This window comes from Aptenodytes forsteri, unplaced genomic scaffold (genome assembly GCF_000699145.1).
Source record: "Aptenodytes forsteri isolate BGI_AS27 unplaced genomic scaffold, ASM69914v1 Scaffold284, whole genome shotgun sequence".
Taxonomy (NCBI): Eukaryota; Metazoa; Chordata; class Aves; order Sphenisciformes; family Spheniscidae; genus Aptenodytes; species Aptenodytes forsteri.
In genome coordinates this window covers 3,446,708-3,448,078 of record NW_008794445.1, presented here as the reverse complement: position 1 = coordinate 3,448,078, position 1,371 = coordinate 3,446,708, and the positions used below count along the sequence as shown (strand labels likewise).

At 57.2% G+C, this 1,371-nt stretch overlaps 1 protein-coding gene across 1 annotated transcript in view; it reads right to left on the bottom strand.

Annotated features, from left to right (window-relative positions):
• The window catches only part of L3MBTL2 (L3MBTL2 polycomb repressive complex 1 subunit), an 18,851-nt gene extending 18,575 nt beyond the window's left edge, over window positions 1–276 (bottom strand). Inside the window, exon 1 of the mRNA XM_009290007.1 lies at window positions 212–276. Coding sequence (XP_009288282.1) covers window positions 212–232 — 21 coding nt within the window. The 5' untranslated portion in view covers window positions 233–276. The remainder of the gene's footprint in view (window positions 1–211) is intronic.
• Window positions 277–1,371: the final 1,095 nt, after the last annotated feature.

Sequence of the window (1,371 nt, the reverse complement as noted above, 5' to 3'; positions counted from 1 at the left end):
GCAGCCGTTACCCCAGTACCACACCGCAGCTGTTACCCCGCTAACACAGCCCGGGCCTCGCTCCCTCCCTCAGGGCACCGGGCGGCCCAGCCCGGTGCCCCAAGGCTTTCCCCAGCACCCTGCGGGCAGCTCCGCGGGCCCGGCCCCGGAGGAGCCCCCGGCCCGGCCCGTCGCCGCTCACCTCGATCCTGCTCGGCCCGTCGCCGCTCACCTCCCCCCGATCCTGCTCCATGGCTCCCAAGACGCCGCTAGCCCGCCTCACGCGCGCGGAGCACGTCCCCCCCTCAGCGGCGCATCTGATTGGCGGGAGCCGGGAAAAGAAACCAATCAGCGAAGAGCTTGTTCTCGCCGCGCTCCCCGCGGGGCACGCCGGGAGCTGTAGTTCTTTTCCCTCCACGGCGGTGAGGCGCGGCCATGGCGCCTCACGGCGGTCCCACCCAGGGGCGGAGAAGAGGCAGGGCCCTGCTCCCGGCTCCCTGGGCACGGCGCCGGGGAGTGCAGGCGGGCCCACCTCATCCGTTCTCGTAGTTCTGGATTAGCTCTCTCAGTCTCAGAAGCTTATGTAAACAACAAAACAAAACAAATGAAAAAAAAACAACAAAACCCCAAACTTCAGCCCCACGGACGGATTTGGTGCCCAGTAACCATCAGCGTGTGGGAGCGAACGTAGCCTCCCTGAAAAAACATGAGCCCCACGGAGATGCACAGCTGGAGTTGTGCATCTTAAACGTAACCGAGGATGCACACAGCTTCCTAGAAACCGTGGTAAGTGGGTAAGGATTTGGTTTTAGATGGGAGGAATGCCTTTAGCGCGGCGGGTACCTAACGTCACACTAGCAATGCCTTTGTCCCCATCCCGCACTGCTGACATAACCAGCGCGTCACCCAGGCTGGGGAACCGTCAGCGGGTGCTGGTAAGCGCTACCAGCCAAGCAGGGTGCAGAGGACAGAGAACTCACTCGTTCGCTCCCACCCTGCCCTGCCGCGTCTAAGAATCGCATGGTAAATAACCCACATGAGTTAATGCTGCTGCTCCCCACATCCTCAAATGATCGGTCTCAGAGATTTCATGCATAAATAGATATTTTGGTTGGCAAAGAAAGTATTACCTATGCAAAAGAGGCCTTGAAGTGCTTACCATGCTATGCAATTGGTTTTAAAATTTTTACACATTTATAGCATAGTTTCTTCATAGTACAAATGCTTCTCTCCCTTTTGGCTTGTTTTCTTCCCCATGGAAAAGTAGTGTGGTCTTAGTCATACTGGTAGCAACATCCCTCATCCCAGCTCGCTGTCAAGAACAGCCAAGAAGCAAATGTTTCTCTGTATGTCTCTGGCAGTGATTCCCTTTTACGCAAAAAATCAGTCCCC